This window comes from Silurus meridionalis, chromosome 6, assembly GCF_014805685.1.
Source record: "Silurus meridionalis isolate SWU-2019-XX chromosome 6, ASM1480568v1, whole genome shotgun sequence".
NCBI classification, from domain to species: Eukaryota; Metazoa; Chordata; class Actinopteri; order Siluriformes; family Siluridae; genus Silurus; species Silurus meridionalis.
The window spans coordinates 31826560-31841762 of NC_060889.1; the positions used below are offsets into that span (position 1 = coordinate 31826560).

The 15203-nt window shown below is 44.1% G+C and overlaps 2 protein-coding genes across 2 annotated transcripts in view; one reads left to right on the top strand and one right to left on the bottom strand.

Annotated features, from left to right (window-relative positions):
• Positions 1 to 5058, top strand: part of usp14 (ubiquitin specific peptidase 14 (tRNA-guanine transglycosylase)) — an 8364-nt gene extending 3306 nt beyond the window's left edge. The window contains 15 exon segments of the mRNA XM_046850697.1: positions 1395 to 1404; positions 1407 to 1426; positions 1577 to 1681; positions 1861 to 1964; positions 2093 to 2151; positions 2252 to 2382; positions 2488 to 2568; positions 2651 to 2733; positions 2820 to 2934; positions 3032 to 3097; positions 3182 to 3274; positions 3367 to 3495; positions 3580 to 3640; positions 3726 to 3833; positions 4661 to 5058. Coding sequence (XP_046706653.1) covers positions 1395 to 1404; positions 1407 to 1426; positions 1577 to 1681; positions 1861 to 1964; positions 2093 to 2151; positions 2252 to 2382; positions 2488 to 2568; positions 2651 to 2733; positions 2820 to 2934; positions 3032 to 3097; positions 3182 to 3274; positions 3367 to 3495; positions 3580 to 3640; positions 3726 to 3833; positions 4661 to 4809 — 1314 coding nt within the window. The 3' untranslated portion in view covers positions 4810 to 5058.
• A 1315-nt stretch (positions 5059 to 6373) lies between these two features.
• Positions 6374 to 14793, bottom strand: thoc1 (THO complex 1). Its single transcript, XM_046852703.1, is given in 22 exon segments — positions 6374 to 6773; positions 7745 to 7826; positions 7919 to 8066; positions 8242 to 8325; positions 8444 to 8509; positions 8640 to 8685; positions 8688 to 8734; positions 8812 to 8882; positions 9033 to 9083; positions 9854 to 9920; positions 10034 to 10134; positions 10238 to 10372; positions 10667 to 10775; positions 10915 to 10982; positions 11070 to 11152; positions 12081 to 12176; positions 12274 to 12322; positions 12420 to 12538; positions 12995 to 13061; positions 13199 to 13259; positions 13388 to 13461; positions 14649 to 14793. Coding segments are annotated over 22 exon segments (1950 nt in total). The 5' UTR covers positions 14697 to 14793; the 3' UTR covers positions 6374 to 6495.
• Positions 14794 to 15203: the final 410 nt, after the last annotated feature.

The following is a 15203-nucleotide window of genomic DNA, read 5'->3' on the forward strand; positions in this document are numbered from 1 at the left end:
TTAGTAAAGTTAGGTACTGATGTACTGTAGGTGAGATGTGCTGAGGAGGCCTGGGGTGCAGTCACAGTCATTTGTTTAAGGAGCTGTAAAGCAGGAGATCTTTCACACACTTCCAACCCATGGAAAGCAGATCTTCATGGAGCTGGCTTTGTGCACAAATGTCAAGTCAAGTCAAGTTTATTTGTATAGCGCTTTTCACAACAGACATTGTCTCAAAGCAGCTTTACACAAATCAACAGTGATGGTGAATGGTGTGAATTTGTCCCTGATGAGCAGCCGTGGCGACTGTGGCAAGGAAAAACTCCCTTAGATGTTATGAGGAAGAAACCTTGAGAGGAACCAGACTCAAAAAGGGAACCCATCCTCATCTGGGTGACATCAAGAGTTTGATCATAAATCTTTCAACAATACAGAACACTGGAGAGTGAGAACTAACATGATTACTGGAGTATAAGATTATAAGTAATGTTCTTTCTGCAGTCTTAAACAGTCTATATGGTTAGTAGCTCCGAGTTTTATAAGCTCAGCATTTGTGATCACCACAGATCCAGCATCAGCTTCTCCATGCCAGAGCCTTTAAACACTCCAGGAGGTCCAATGTCAAAACTCCACACATGAAGTGGGATCCAAATGGCACTGGTACGTCTCTAGATGGTTCAGGATGTTTGTGAGTTCGGCACCTACTTCTTTAAAGGTCCGTAATCATCACGAGGTGGGAGGTGACTGGAGCTGGAGCAACCTCAGGATGCCTCGGGATGGGGAGAGAAAGAGAAGCAGTGGAGAGGAATTAGCGTAGCTGCTGTTCATGTTATTAACAGCACAAGTTGATAATGTGCATGTGATCAGATGTTCTGGAGCACAAGGTTATGATGTGATGTGTGTTATGTATAGGCTTTGCTAAAAACATACATCTTTAATCTGCACTTAAATTGGGTGAGTGTGTCTGAGCCCCGAACACCGTCAGGAAGACTATTCCAGAGTTTAGAGTTTAGTAAAAGACTGGATAGATACCTGGGAGCCAAACCATTTAGTGCTTTATAAGTGAGAAGTAATAGTTTGTAGTCTATTCGAAACTTAACAGGAAGCCAATGTAGTGACGATAGGATTGGGGTTATGTGATCATATTTTTTTGATCTTGTAAGAACTCTGGCTGCTGCATTCTGGACTAACTGAAGCTTGTGCCATGCTGGAACAGGTTCAGGTCTCCTAGTTCAAGTGAAGGGAAAATATTCAGCATCCTGTACAACAGTTTGGAGAAGAACTGCATATGGGTGGTAAAGTCAGGTTTGCCATACAGTGTGTATGTACATCTCCATGAAGCTGTGATGTGAGATTTCCTCCTCTCTCTCTCTCTCTCTCTCTCTCTCTCTCTCTCTCTCTCTCTCTCATCTCAGGATGAAGACTGGGAAACATCAAGATCAAAAATGTGAGTACGGCTCCAAACACATCTGTAAGGAACGAAAAAAGTTTCCAGAGATGCTTAAGGAGGAGTGTGTGTCTGTGTGTGTGTCTGTCTGTGTGTGTGTCTGTGTGTGTGTCTGTCTGTGTGTCTGTCTGTGTGTGTGTCTGTGTGTAGGGAATGACGTTCCTGATGATGGGATCAGCAGAGGCGCTTCCCGAGGAGCCGTCTGTTCGGCCGATGTTTGTGGAGGACATGACTGAAGAGCAGCTTGCCTCAGCCGTGAGACCCTTTTACTCGTTTATTCACTACTGCTTTCATTCATTTAATCGCTTCTGCTTTCATTAGTTTATTCGCTCCTGCTTTCATTTTTCTCAAGTGCATCCTAATCGTGTGTGTGTGTGTGTGTGTGTGTGTGTGTGTCTGTGTGTGTGTGTGTGTGTGTGTGTGTGTGTGTGTAGATGGAGTTACCGTGTGGACTGACGAATTTGGGGAACACATGCTACATGAACGCCACAGTGCAGTGCCTCCGCTCAGTGCCTGAACTCAGAACCTCTCTTAAGAAGTGTGTGTGATGAGAACGCTTCATTACACAACCATAAACCTGTGTGTGTGCGTGCGTGTGTGTGTGTGTGGAGAAACCTAAAACGCTTACCAGTGTGTGTGTGTGTGTGTGTGTGTGTGTGTGTGCAGGTATTCTGGTGCGTTGAGATCCTCCGGAGCGAACGCGCCGCCTCAGTACATCACAGCAGGTAATGTGGGCGGAGCTATACACAGGGCTGATCACTGATTGGTCAAACAAAGTGGTGAGTACAGTATAAGTAACAATAGTGTGTGTGTGTGTTTGTGTAGCTCTGCGTGATCTATACGAGGCGATGGATAAAAGTTCCTCCAGTATTCCTCCTATCATCCTGCTGCAGTTCCTGCACATGGCCTTCCCTCAGTTTGCTGAGAAAGGAGACCAGGGACAGTATCTACAGCAGGTCAGTGTACACCCTGATCTCTAACCCTTTACACCCCGAATGACACTCAGTGAATCTGTGTGTGTGTGTGTGTGTGTGTGTGTGTGTGTGTGTGTGTGTGTGTAGGATGCCAATGAGTGCTGGGTCCAGCTGATGCGGGTTCTCCAGCAAAAATTAGAACCCGAAGAACCTGAAACCCCGATGGACGTAAGATATATGAGTTTTACACATTTGATCAGAGTAACAGCAGGAAGTGTGTTGATACGTGTTCTCTGTTCCTGATCTGCAGACAGGTGACGCTGACGGCGCAGCTGTCGCTTCGTCTAAAAAGAATTTCATTGATAAGTTTTTTGGGGTGGAGTTTGACACTACGTATCCTTTTTTACCCCGATAACGAATAAATTACTGCTTATTTTATATGCCGTGTGTGTGTGATCTTTAACTCGTAACTCGTGCAGAATGAAATGCACAGAGAAGGAAGACGAGGAACCCACCAAAGGAACAGAGAGCCAGCTGCAGATCAGCTGCTTCATCAACCAGGAGGTCAAATATCTGGCAACCGGCATTAAAATGGTTTGTTTTGATTGGTGGGAAAGTGTTTGTTCACTCAGTTTGCACTGGTTGATATTGTTTATTTAACGTCTTTGTTTCGTTCTTTTTCTTTCTCCAGCGCCTGCAGGAAGAAATAACTAAATTTTCTCCATCTCTAGAGAGGGATGCTCTGTATATTAAATCGGTACGATGCAGCGTCATGCAATTCAGTCTCCTTGTCTGTTTGTTTGGTGCTCTTTAAAATAATTTGTCAATCTGTCCATTTCAGTCTAAAATCAGTCGTCTCCCGGCGTACCTCACTGTTCAGATGGTTCGCTTCTTCTACAAAGAGAAGGAGTCTGTTAACGCCAAAGTCCTGAAGGTAAGAACATCCTCATGGTAGGCTGACCAGGTTTTGAGCTGGATCAGGTCGGTCTCCGCCACTCCACTGAGCCTGTGTTCGTGCATGTGTAGGACGTGAAGTTCCCCCTCATGCTGGACGTGTATGAGCTGTGCACAGCAGAGCTGCAAGAAAAAATGGTGTCTATGAGGTCCAAGTTCAAGGTCATGGAGGATAAAAAGCTGGAGAAACAGCAGCAGAAGGTAAGGTTTCACACACTCGTCCAGCCTTTCCATGTGTGCTAATGTTACACACAAGTTACAGTTCTCAACGTTTCTATTCCACAGATCAATAAAAAGATTGAAGCTCCAAAAGAAGTGAAATACGAAGCCTTTTCATTTCCTGATGGTGCGTATGCAGACACTGTTCTGGGAACGTTTATTAAAAAAACTGTGAAGGATAACATGATTGAGAACGTTTTCTTGCTGTGTAGATTTGGGCTCCAATAACAGCGGTTACTACGACTTGCAGGCTGTTCTGACACATCAGGGCCGCTCAAGCTCCTCTGGCCATTACGTCGCCTGGGTCAAGAGGAAAGAAGGTTAGGATTTATTACATGTTTTAAAAGAAAAGTGTTTATCAAACTGCCACAAAGTTCATGTTTAAAAACGCCAAAACACTTCCAAAACCAACCAGACCCCAGTTTTCAAATATATGCCCCCACAACCAACCAGACCTTAGTTCTTCTTCAAAACAACCCCCACAACCAACCAGACCCCAGTTCTTCTTCAAAACAACCCCCACAACCAACCAGACCCCAGCTCCTGCAAAAATGTCCCCGCAACCAACCAGACCTCAGTTCTCCTTCAAAACACCCCACAACCAACCAGACCCCAGCTCTCAAACAAAATGCCCCCAACCAATCAGACCCCAGCTCTCAAACAAAATGCCACAAAACCAAACAGACCCCAGCTCTCAAACAAAATACCCCACAACCAATCAGACCCCAGCTCTTAAACAAAATGCCCCACAACCAATCAGACCCCAGCTCTCAAACAAAATGCCCCACAACCAATCAGACCCCAGCTCAAACAAAATGCCCCCAACCAATCAGACCCCAGCTCTCAACAAAATGCCCCCAACCAACCAGACCCCAGCTCTCAAACAAAATACCCCACAACCAATCAGACTCCAGCTCTCAAACAAAATACCCCCCCAACCAATCAGACCCCAGCTCTTAAACAAAAATGCCCCACAACCAATCAGACCCCAGTCCTCAAACAAAATGCCCCAACACCAGACCCCAGTTCCTGCTTAAAACATCCTGACAATCATACCGCAGTAGAATATGTGTAATATATGTATAGAACTGCCACATTCACGAAAGACAAACCCACATCAGTGATGGTTTTTGTCGGATTCTTGCAGATGAGTGGGTGAAGTTTGATGATGACAAGGTGAGCCTGGTCACACCTGAAGACATCCTGAAGCTTTCAGGAGGCGGAGACTGGCACATTGCTTATGTTCTGGTTTACGGTCCACGCCGTCTTGAAGTTATGGAAGAAGAACAGAAATAGCACTCGTACACACCTTCAGGAGTTCTTTACCATCATCTCCGAGCACTGTCTGCATAGGATGGGCAATAAACCCTGGTGTCTTTCAAACCCCACCTCTCATCACGTCAGCGTGGTCTGTGCGCAGGAGCCACCACTGACTCATTTTCTCAATCTTTTTTTTAAGTTTGTCTCATAACCTGTGGTCTTCAGACAATTAAAGCAGTTGATATGGTGATGAACATCGAAATACACATTTCCTGATTTGCGCCAGTTGTGTCTTGTGGTCATGTCATGAATACGGCACTAGGGTCAGGTGGGAGGTTTGGGGAGAGGGATCAGGGGGGAGAGGGGATCAGGAGGGAAGTTGGGGAGAGGGATCAGGAGGAAGTTGGGAAGAGGGATCAGGAGGAAGTTGGGGAGAGGGGTCAGGAGGGAAGTTGGGGAGGGATCAGGAGGGAAGTTGGGGAGAGGGATCAGGAGGGAAGTTGGGGAGAGGGGTCAGGAGGGAAGTTGGGGAAAGGGGATCAGGAGGAAGTTGGGGAGAGGGATCAGGAGGAAGTTGGGGAGAGGGGTCAGGAGGAAGTTGGGGAGAGGGATCAGGAGGGAAGTTGGGGAGGGATCAGGAGGAAGTTGGGGAGGGATCAGGAGGGAGGTTTGGGGAGGGATCAGTTGAGAGGTTAAGGTTGGAGGTTTGGGGAGAGGGGGTCAGGACGGAGGTTTGGGGAGAGGGATCAGGAGGGAGGTTTGGGGAGAGGGGATCAGGAGGGAGGTATGGGGAGAGGGGATCAGGTGAGAGGTTTAGGGAGAGGGGTATACTGTTTCTTGAATACTGAATTGGTAACACTAGTAGATTACTGCTAGTCATTCCACGCTAACTTGGAGGTATTACATAAGCAGGTTAATTTGAACCATGGTTAAGGCTCTGGCTTCCTGTTTAGGAGGTTAGTGGTTCAAGCCCCAGCACCGCCAAGGTTGGGCCCTTGAACAGGGCCCTTAACATTTACATTTAACCCATTTAACCCTTAACCCTCAACTCCACCAGGGGTGCTATATCATGACTTCCTGACTATCTGGGAAACGTGAAGAAATAATTTGACTGCAGTATATGCCATAAGGTGGTTCTTCTTGTCCATAATCAGAAAGCCATTAGGGTGGCAGATTTAATTTAACGACGCCCATTAAACAATTTCAAATGGAGCTCAAAATAAAACAGCACCTCCCAGTGGGCAGTATGAGCCAAACCCCTCGATTCTTTATTTAAGGCTGCCATGACTTTTGTCCTGATTGATTTATCGTACTTGAGCACCATTTACGGATCGGTTCCTGCGTACCTGATCGAGTCTTAATTATCCACACACCAAGCTTAAAGGATCAAATGTAAGCAGATACTTTGGCCGTTTCCTTTTTATTTATTTATATATATATATATTCATTCATGCTAGGTCGCTAAGCTCTTAGCATCTGATAAGATGGAGTACAGATTGTTTTCATGTGCTCAAGGTAGAGCCGTGTAAACATTCTCAGATCGTCCACCTGCTGACTTTTGTGTAAAAGAAAACGTTCAAACACAATAAACCGATGCAGATGGAAGTGAAGTGTGCGAATGCAACACGACTGATGTTTTATTTGCAAATACATCCACAATCTGTACAGAACACCACGTGGAATTCAGAAAAAGAGTTAAAAACAAGGTCTGGGCGTTAGCGCTCACGTCTCGCTGAAGCACTGCGCGATGTCGCCGAAGCCAGCGCCGTTCAGAGCCGTCACCAGGCTCTCCATGGTGGCCTGCGCATCCTCGCGGTCCTGCCAGGACACCAGCATCATTTTGGCCTGAAGCTCCATGTCGTCGCTGTCGGCTTCGATGTCGCGTATCTCCGCCTCCTTCACGTCCAGGTGAGGGGCGAGCTTCTTCCACTGTGCTCCAAGCTTCTTAGCGATTTCATCCATCTGGCTGTTTGTCACAAGTTTACTCTGAATGCTGGGACCTGATGTGGAGAAAAAAAAAATCTAAATTAGACCAATGAGCCAAACGTATTGAGACACTTGGATTTTCCACCCATATGTGGTTCTTCAGCAGGTCTTTGGATCGGATGTGTAGCATGAACAACCCTTCACTTGAACTCTGAGACCCAAAGTCCGAACCTGATTTTACTAACACCCTTGTGTCTGAATGAATCTCCACAAAATCTTGTGGAACATCTTCCCAGAAGAGTGGAGCTCATAATAACAGCACATGGGGACTAAATGTGGAAGGGGAATTTCTGGAAAAACTTATACAAATCTTACGGTCAGGTGTCCACAAACTTTTGGCCATACAATATATTTGTGCGTCGCTGTGGAAAAGGACGACTGCTAAATGCAGCAAATGTAAATATAAATATAATATATATCGTGTATTAGTTTGAATTTTACTAAAATAAATAAATAAAAATTCCTAAAAAATCCACTCCAAAAAACCTCTGATGAAATAAAAATGAATGAAAAAATATATTAAGTTAAAAATGTCAACACCTATAAACACCATATTTTTATAACAAATAAATAAATAATTTAATAAGGACTACATTTACAAAATACATTTCAATAATTGTCAAGTATAAAGTTTTTTATGGTCATCTAAAAAAATATATAAAAAACAAATAAATGTAATAATAAAATGAATGGGTTTGATTACATGAATCTTAATATGAGCAACTCAAATACAAATAGTGACTGTTTTCAAAATCTTTTCACATTAAAAACTGTTTAATATTAAAAATTTAATACATGAAATTAAACATTTTGGTAATAAAACAATAAAATTGTTATTTGTGAACATTAAATGTTTTAAATGACAGAAAAAGGTTTCTACACTGATTCTGTTCTGGAAGGAGAACGTGACAGTGACCCTGGAAAAGAGCATCTGTCTGTGTGTGTGTGTGTGTGTGTGTGTGTGTGTGTGTGTGTGTGTACTCACTGTCATTGCTCTCCTTAAGCAGGTTGTCTCCATTCTCGTCCTCCTCCTCTCCTGTCTTTATCTCCTCAGATGGAATGTCTTTCTGAAAGATGGAAACAAAAAAAAAATCCCATAAACACGAGATAGTGAGTGTGTGTGTGTGTGTGTGTGTGTGTGTGTGTGTGAGAGACTCACAGGCAGCTCCTTGGCCAGTTTGATCACCATGTTCTCCAGATAATCCTCTAAACTCTTGAACTGTTGGTTGGTCGGCTGAAAGAAGTGTGGACTGCGGCGTGACAGGAGACGGAGAGATCTCCAACCGTAATTCGAGTTCCTCACCACTCTAACACACACACACACACACACACACACACACACACACACACACACACACACACACACACACACACACACACAGGGTATAAGGGTAAAGGACAGAAGAAGAGGGTGTAGAAGACCGAGAGGTAGGATGAGGGGCACCAGGCAGATAGATAAGTGTAGAGATGAAGTGTGTTTACTTGTACTGATCCTCCACCATGTTGGTCGGGTCAGCCTGCTCAATGGCCTCCTCAAAAAACTCCTCCAGTGTTGGCATGAACTCCCTTCGGTTACACACACACACACACACACACACACACACACACACACACACAGGGTTATAAGCGGTCACTAGTATAGTCTAATAATTGAGTTTAGATGGTCAGGTTTGGAATCACACACCTGCTGTCAGTCTTGCAGGCCTCCATGTTGTCAGGATTGAGGTTCCACAGTCTGGTGAGTTCATCACTGAGATCCAGAGAACATGCAAATCATTCGTTATTTACAGACGATTAACTGTTCATTTACTTAGTTTTTACTTCAGCACCTCTTGTGGAAATGTACCAAAAGCAGAATATCTAATGGGTCTGGTTCTTACTTCCCCATGAGGATTTTACGCTCCGGTCCTTTACCCAGGAAGTCCTCGGCGCCGGGCGCTTCCTGTAGGGCCGCTGAGGTTTAGCGTCTGCGGCTCTGTGAGACACGAGACGATATTTAGTTAATAAAAACCCCCGAGACACAAACATGGCATCAATGTTACTCGGGAATACCTTTCTTTGACAAAGCTTGGACATCCCTCGTTCTTCCAGGCGTTCCAGTTTTCCTCCGTGTTTAGAATGCGCTGTAGATCGAGTCACGTGAATACGTTAACGCCACATTTATTATCGTTAAAGAATCTCTGTAAACTCAAGTGGGAATTTTGATGCTGATGGAACATTCCAGGATGTAACAAAGTGATTTATTAGACATGAGGAGTTCAGTGCAGTCGTACCTCCACCATCACAGCAAACCTCTCACCATCGGGAGGCGTTTCTCTGAGTAACTACATGAAAAAAATCAAGAGGAGGAAAATGATAGTGTGAGCTGTGACAGACATTCTGATAATCATCCAGTCTCATGTGACAGACTGATAGATGGATGGATAGAGAGGAGGAAAAAAGGAGACAGGAATTTGAAAAGAAACAAGGACAGAGGACAGGAATGAAAAAAGCATCAGACAGGAAACAAAAAAGGCTAGTGGTAAAAAAAAAAAAAAAAACTAGACAGGAAAGGGGGAGAGAATCGGACGGGGTAGGGTAGGGGAGAGAATCGGACGGGGTAGGGTAGGGGAGAGAATCGGACGGGCAGGGGAGAGAATCGGACGGGGTAGAGGGAGAGAATCGGACAGGGTAGGGCAGGGGAAGAGAATCGGACAGGGCAGGAGGAGAGAATCGGACGGGGTAGGGTAGGGGGAGAGAATCGGACAGGGCAGGGGAGAGAATCGGACAGGGCAGGAGGAGAGAATCGGACGGGGCAGAGGAGAGAATCGGACGGGGCAGAGGAGAGAATCGGACGGGGCAGAGGGAGAGAATAGGACGGGGTAGGGTAGGGGAGAGAATCGGACGGGGTAGGGTAGGGGAGAGAATCGGACGGGCAGGGGAGAGAATCGGACGGGGTAGAGGGAGAGAATCGGACAGGGCAGGGGGAGAGAATCGGACAGGGCAGGGGAGAGAATCGGATGGTGATACAAAGAAACGTAAAGCTATATTCCTACATACATCTGTATGTAAATTACACAACAGAACATGAATAGATGGGTTCTAAGACACTAACCTGATATACGAGCTTCGTGGTCTCCTCCATCCAGGACGTCTGATCATCATTGAGGACACAATTGGAGCTGAGCAGGAGAGAGAGAGAGAGAGAGAGAGAATTAGGGTTAGAGATGGAATAAAAGTTGAAGTAAGTTAGTGTAATTTAACCATAAAGGCAGCATTTTGCTGTGTTTCTCACCTTTTGAACTTGACCTGACCCTTGAGGTACTGGAAGAGGATGAGGTACTGGAGCAGGATGTGACGTCTGAAGTTACTGTCACTAAGCTGCAGATCCATTAACTACACACACACACAAACACACACACACAGACATTTCAAAAGATTAGACTGGATCCAAATTAAATCACTTCTGAGCCTCTTTATTTATGATCAAATACTACACCTTCTCACTGGTTAGGAACTTCGCAAAATAAACATGTTCCCCTCCGGCTGTATGCATCTCCTCACGCTTCCTCCTGGAGGCCTGAGTGTCGTCCAGCTTAAAGCTCTTGAACACTGCCAATGTCTCATCTGAGTACTGAGGGGAGAGAGGAACGCTGGGTTAATACTGAACAAATAATTGCTGAGATCAGATCCTGAGAAGGTGAGCCAGCCAGGAATTAAGAAAAAAAAAGGAGCGACAGAAATGGAGGGGGAAAAGGGGTGTGAGAGACAGGTATGGATGGAAAAAGGAGGAGTGCAAGAAAGGAATGGAGTAAAAGAAAGAAGAGCCAGCCAGGAAGAAATGGAGAAATAAGACACCAGATCTTTACAGGAATTGAGGAGAACAAGAAGGAAGTGTGATTCAGAGAATCACAACCTGTGTGCTCACCTTAATGAAGGTGATCCAGGAGAACTTATCATAGCATTGCACTGGGTTCCTGAAGTAATCCTGCAGTGTCCAGAACTTCCTGTACAGGTTGTAGTCTATCGGAATGGCACTAAACACACACACACACACACACACACACACACACACACACACACACACACACACACACACACACACACACACAATTTAGTCGGTATGGAAACTAAGACAAGACGAAAATTACATGTTGACGGTTCATCGTTTCTCACCATGGAGCAGGTGTGTCTTCATCTCCCATTTCTCCTTCTTCCATCCCATCCTCTTTAACCTCAGAGCTCTGGGAGAAGATCAGCAGATGTTCATGGTTACTTTCATTCAGAATAATAAAGCTATAATTTGCAATGGAAGGTGTGGAGGTGTGTACCTGCTGCCCGAGCGTGCTCTCCTGTTCGTTCTTGTTGAACACCGTAATGTTCTCCAGGTTAAACTGACTCTGGAGGTTCAGACCTGAACAATAGAAGAATAGGCAGTGGCTCAGAGTCCGTAAGAAACACTGGGGGAGAACTTTAACACGAGAATCAACCAATGAAGCATTATTCTCTGCGTCTGTTAGAAGATAAAAAAAAAAAGCTCCTAGCCCAGTGTCTTGTCTCCTGCAGTTTGTCTTTGGTTTCTTTCTTCTCAGTCTCAACCCTGAGCAGTTTCCTGAAACCCTTGTGCTGAACTGAACAGCTCTGCAGCATGACACACCAAAAACCATGCTTCACTCTGGGATTTTATCAGTGTAGATGGTGGTCCAGTGATCATCCTCTACATTTAGGCTCCTTCAGAGTGTGTTCCTCTGATTAAGCCCGTCATTAACAAGTCTCTGGAATATGGTGGACGTTCTCTAGTTCTCTAGAACTTCTGATCAGGGGGGTCATGATTGTGTTCTTGAATAAATAGGGGCTGCAAATTTACGGGAATTTTCAGGACTGGAACATTTCTATGGGAATTAACAATTAAATCAAAGTCAAAACGCAGTTTATATTCATGTTATCCGTATGAATTCTTGGGAATTTGGGGGAATTGATCGTTTATATCATACACAAACATGAATATAAACTGCTAGCCATATGAAGAGCTTCTATCCATGGGTTGAATTTGGTGGAAGAACTCCTGCTATAGACCTCAAAACTCTATTGGAAAGACCTGGAACATCACCGCAGGCCTCCTCATCTCACCTACACCAGGAGCCTACTTTACTAACACCCTGTGCCTGAATGAATCTCCAAAAATCTCGAAGAGCATCTTCCCAGAAGAAGTAGAGGCTATTATAACAGGGAATGGACACCTGATGTAGAAAGGGATGTTCACATAGCAGTCTGATGGTCAGGTTTCCACAAACATTGGACCCTAAATATAAATATATGAGAGAGTCTGAGAAGATGGTTACCTGATTTCTCAGACAGAGGGAAGAGACGAGCGAGGAAGAGCTGAATCCTCCCACAGAACACCGTATTCTGGGATTTAGACAGCCTACGCAGGAGATCTACACACACACACACACACACACACACACACACACACCTTCGTACACTTTTACACAACAGAAATAAATCCAAGAGTGTCGTATAATCGTATCTCACCGTTACACATCCTCAACAAGTAGTTCTTCCCTGCTGAGTAGAAGGAACTCTGCACAAACACACAAACATGTCAACCTTAGAATCATCTACATCAACACACACATGCGCGTATATACACACACACACACACACACACACACACTCACAGATTTCCATGTGGAGACGTTCTCCTCGACGAATGAGAAGATCCGGTCGCACTGATCCAGAGGGAGACAGTCGAGAACGTCTCCAAGCAACAGGAACGGAGTGCTGGCTGAGCAGATAGCTACACACACACACACACACACACACACACACACACACACACACACACAGAGCACATAGCTGATATTTGGTTTCTGTATTGTATGTGACTCAGGACACGCCTCGTCTCCGTAGTGCTTTATTCGGTCATATTACGTAGCAGCAGCGGTGCTGAGAGAAACGAGGAGAAATCCATCTACATAGAAAACTACGATCACAAACGATCCGGCGCTTTTTACATAATAAAGGTGTAGTGCATCTACTAATAATTATAGAGAAATAAATCACTAATGTGTAAAAAAAACGAAGCGTCGACATCGAATCCCAACCGCTGACACTGAAGACTGCTTACAAATGAATCCACTTATTAGGGGCCTGAGGAAGGAGCGGTTACTATAGAAACGACATCTGATATCGGATTAACCGACCAATCAGAACACGGAATTCTACAGCAAGATGACGTCTCTTTTGTTCTCACCCTCGGTGACGGCGCTGATGCTGATGGAGATGAGGGAGAGATGATCCTCCACATCTGCATGCTTGACCTGGAGAAAAGCAAACGGAAATTTATTCACGCCAAGACACTTGTAGGGTCAAAAGTTTGTGGACACCCGACCACAAGATTGCTATCTGATTCTTTATGAACATCTGTAACAGTAACACGAGAGCAGATAAAACTCACAATCTGCTCCTCCAGGACGACCCGCAGGGACTGGTCCAGAGTGCTCTTCTTCTCCGTCTCGCTGCCAAACAAAAGAAAGGAAACATTCCTGATTCATCTCCAAAACACAACCCAACATGCACCATGAAACAGTTCCTGTCTGATCTACAGAAGGGTCTCGGTGTGTCCCAGGCGTCACTGATAACTTACTTTGCAGGGAAATGGTTAAAAACGCTCATCAGCGGTTTGCAGCTTCGGCTCTCCAGAGCATTTCTGGTGGCAGTCTGCAAAAATATCAATATTATATATATTATTTATTATTTCTTTCTCCAGCTGATCAAATTCAGGAAATCCCACACAACCCAACACAAGACAACATACAGTCAAACGCTCTTTATGACTGTTCTGGAACATTCTGGAAGAAACAATAGATTCTACAGTGTAATATTGCAGTGAGGAGAGATAATAGAATTGTAGTTTTATTTATATATATATATATAAAACAACAAATCATCGGCTTACTAGAAAAAATACTTCTAACGCATGTCCCTTTCACAAAAACCAAAACAATAAATACAGATGTTCTTTTTCCCTGTTCTATCTGCAGGAAGTTACAGCTCTACCTCTGCCATGTTAATCTGTATTCTATGTGACTCTCAGGACACGCCTCGGTCTCCGTAGTGATGCGTCATATTCACGTAGCAGCAGCGGTGCCGAGAGAACACGCTCGAAAAACGAGGGGGAAAAAATGGGCCTTCGTAGAAAACGTTGATCGTAAATGACTTTCTACATAATAAAAGTTCAGCACATCTGCTCATAATTATATCGAAATAAATCTTTTACTGATGTGAATATGAAAACACCAGTAGTCTCTAGTCTTTTGACTTCTCCTGGCTGAAATCCTGAGTAGCCTACAAGAAGAGCGGCTCCTTCTCATCCTCTCCATGTTGGATTTCTAAAGCAGGAATGTTCTCCAGATCCCAGAACTTCATGGGTGGATCAGAACAGGTGCTTCATAATCTGGTCTTTGGACCGGCAGCGCTTTTTCAGAACGCTGGGGTGTTCCTGAGCAGGACAGTGCTGGGGTTTAAGATCCTGAGCACCTTGGAGGAGAGGGTTGAAGTGTGTACTCTGGAGCAGACCCTGGCAGACCTTCATCATCACCAAAGTTCTCCAAGTCTCCATTTTTGTGCAGTATTTCAGTGTTAAATAACCAGAAATATTCGTGCAAAAGATCGATCTCTCTCTCTCTTACACACTTACACACACTTACACACACTTACACACACACACACACACACACACACAATACATATACTTTCCTTTGATTTTGTTGTTACAATCAGAACCGGTGATATAATAAATAATAAATAAAAATATACGTAAAACTTGGTAAATACACACACACTTTATCGCAATTTCCTTTAAAACTAATAAAGAATAAATAAAAAACACAGAATTATTTGTTTACCGTGAATTTATCTCTCGCTTCTACCGAATTGAACACAACCGGCGCCATCTTTCTTCTCCAACGCGCCTGCGCTGTTTTACTTCCGGGTGCTTTTCACTTCCGGTTTCTTTCGGCGGGAGAAAATGGCGCCTACAGGCCAGTAGAGGATGATATAGAGCTGTGGAGAAACTCACAGCACATCCTTTTCACCTTATTATAATCAAATACGACTCAATAAACCTGCCCACTTGTTCTATTATTGACACAAGCCTTGTTTTAACCCTTTTAATGATTTCATGTGTTTAATAATAAAGTTTGATATGTTTTAAGGACAAAACACCAGAAGCACCAATGTGTCGATCCTCATACACAAGAACCAACAAAATACACATATAAAATAAAGCATTTAGTTCAGTTAAAGTAAAGATACACTCGACTATTACTCATTTAAAACTTTCACTTGAGTAAAAGTACAAAAGTTTTTACCTTCATATGTACTTCAGTATACAAAATAGTGATTTATTATTACTATAATGTTCCTGTTATCATTTTTATCACAAGATTCTTCACTTAATT